General features: G+C 39.2%; 2 protein-coding genes across 2 annotated transcripts in view; one reads left to right on the top strand and one right to left on the bottom strand.

The window, feature by feature from the left end:
• The window catches only part of CCDC191 (coiled-coil domain containing 191), a 78,098-nt gene extending 77,988 nt beyond the window's left edge, over window positions 1-110 (bottom strand). Inside the window, exon 1 of the mRNA XM_019652224.1 lies at window positions 8-110. Coding sequence (XP_019507769.1) covers window positions 8-110 — 103 coding nt within the window. The remainder of the gene's footprint in view (window positions 1-7) is intronic.
• Window positions 1-2,017, top strand: part of QTRT2 (queuine tRNA-ribosyltransferase accessory subunit 2) — a 49,276-nt gene that overhangs the window by 22,189 nt on the left and 25,070 nt on the right. The gene's annotated exons all lie outside the window — the stretch shown is intronic.

The following is a 2,017-nucleotide window of genomic DNA, read 5'->3' as shown; positions in this document are numbered from 1 at the left end:
GTTTCCAAATCAACGATTTGGCCCCAAAGCCTTCTGGAAAAATCTGAATTTCCAGCAGAAAATGCTTTCAAAACTGCATATTCTGAGGCTTTCTCTACTCTCTTTAACATAACAGAAAAAAAAATCCAGTAAGATGACAACTTTATTAGTGTTAGAAAATTTCCCTCCAACTCGAGAATCTGATTTTCTACCAACTACTAAAATACTTTCATTTTTCCATTTTTGAAGGAACTCTGAGGCTTAAACATTCACCCCAAATAGTTTCATTCATTAAACATGAAATTAATTGCAGTATTTGACTAAATTTTAACAGGTGTTCACAATGTTGACATTTGAACAAAAGGTTATTTAAGCTTTAGATAACTTTTGTTTAGAGCATTAGGTATAGGATCCTGACACTTGAATATTTGCTTTAAATAAGAAATAGCTATCAAATCAGGATGACAATGAATTGTAAATGGTGGCTGACTGCTGCATTTGGGGTGAGCTGCCCCAGGATTCATAGCTTTACCAAGCATCTGTCTGATTCTAAGTGACTTCAATATCCCTGAGGAACACCCACCCACATTCCAGCCTCAAGGTTCACTTCATCTCCTATATCCAGCCTTCCCCTCAATTGCAGTTCAGCAACCCACTGACATAGTAACCCTGAACCATGTCATACAGCATTTCCACTGGTCAAACCCAACCCCGATAACCTCAGCAACCTCCTACCCATCTCCCTCTCTCGCTCCCCCTACTCCACTACCCTGGTGTGGCACCTAACCAAGTCCTCCAGTCACCATATGCCTCCTCCTTCTTCCCAACCTATGAGTCCTCTAAAGGGTCCCCTTCTTTTCCTACTCGGTGTGGATATTCAGGTACTATCTTGCAAAAGCCTCAAATCTATTGCTCCTTTGCCTTTTCAGTGAAAGCTTTCATGCCTGGGTCAATCTGATCCACCAGTTTTTGGTACCACAAAAATTTACGATTACCTGCTTCAGCTAAGTCCGCAGTGCTGCTGGGTAATCTTTCTTTTCTGTTCTGAAGAAATACTTTTCTCAGCCTTCACCATACTCCACACATCCTTTCTATATACTCCCCTATCTTCCATATAACAAGGTCCTAGCTGATTTTGAGAAGGTGGTTCACTCAAGTGCATTTGGTTCATCTTAAGTCTAGAGGTTATAACTGTTTAGGGTACACTCAGAGTTAGGATATGTTAGGGAACAAAACCAGAAAAGAAGACAGAGGAATTGGCAGAGAGGTAGTATGAGAAGCAAGAGAAAACAGTGTTATACAAAGATAACGTAGGTTTCAAGTATACAATTCTATAAAAAAAAAAGATAATTGAGGAGATTTCGAGAATAAAAAAGTGATAACTATAGCGAATGAACCTTAAGAGGACAAAGAAGAAACCATTAGATTTGGTCAGTAAGTCATTTATGACAACAGTTTCTGTGGAGTGGTGAAAAATAGACATTGGAGTAAAATAACTGTGAACATGAGAGGATAATAAAAATACAATGGCAAGAAGTCCAGGTTACACATCCAAAGATGTTAGATGAGAAAAAAGAAATTATATGGCAATCTGAATGGACAGAGGGGTCAAATGAGGACTTACTGATTTCTTTCAAGATAGAAGATTTGAGGGTACAACGGAAAAAGGAGCTACTGCAAAAGGTTTAGAAGAGAATGATAAAAGGAATGCTAAAAATCTGAGTCAAACTGGCTAACAACTACATGAAAGAGGAAAACGGCTCCACCTACATTAGCGCCCCCACCACATGCTTCCATTATATCCTTAATTCTCCCAACAGGTTTAAGGAAGTTGTTTATCCCCCTTTGGACTATAAACTCTGGGAAGGCGGAGACTGAACCTGCCCCCCACACTGTATTATCTCCAGTGCCCAAAATAATAAGTTAGCACTTAGTAGGCACTTAATAAATACTGGGTGGATGAATAAATAGTTAACAATGATATCTGGTCTAGGTTCCATCTGTCCTGATGCTCAGAATGCCTATCAATCTACATAAG

The sequence above is a fragment of the Hipposideros armiger genome, unplaced genomic scaffold (genome assembly GCF_001890085.2).
Source record: "Hipposideros armiger isolate ML-2016 unplaced genomic scaffold, ASM189008v1 scaffold_176, whole genome shotgun sequence".
Lineage (NCBI taxonomy): Eukaryota > Metazoa > Chordata > Mammalia > Chiroptera > Hipposideridae > Hipposideros > Hipposideros armiger.
Note: the sequence above shows the minus strand (reverse complement) of the source record. Positions and strands in the feature narration are given on the sequence as shown.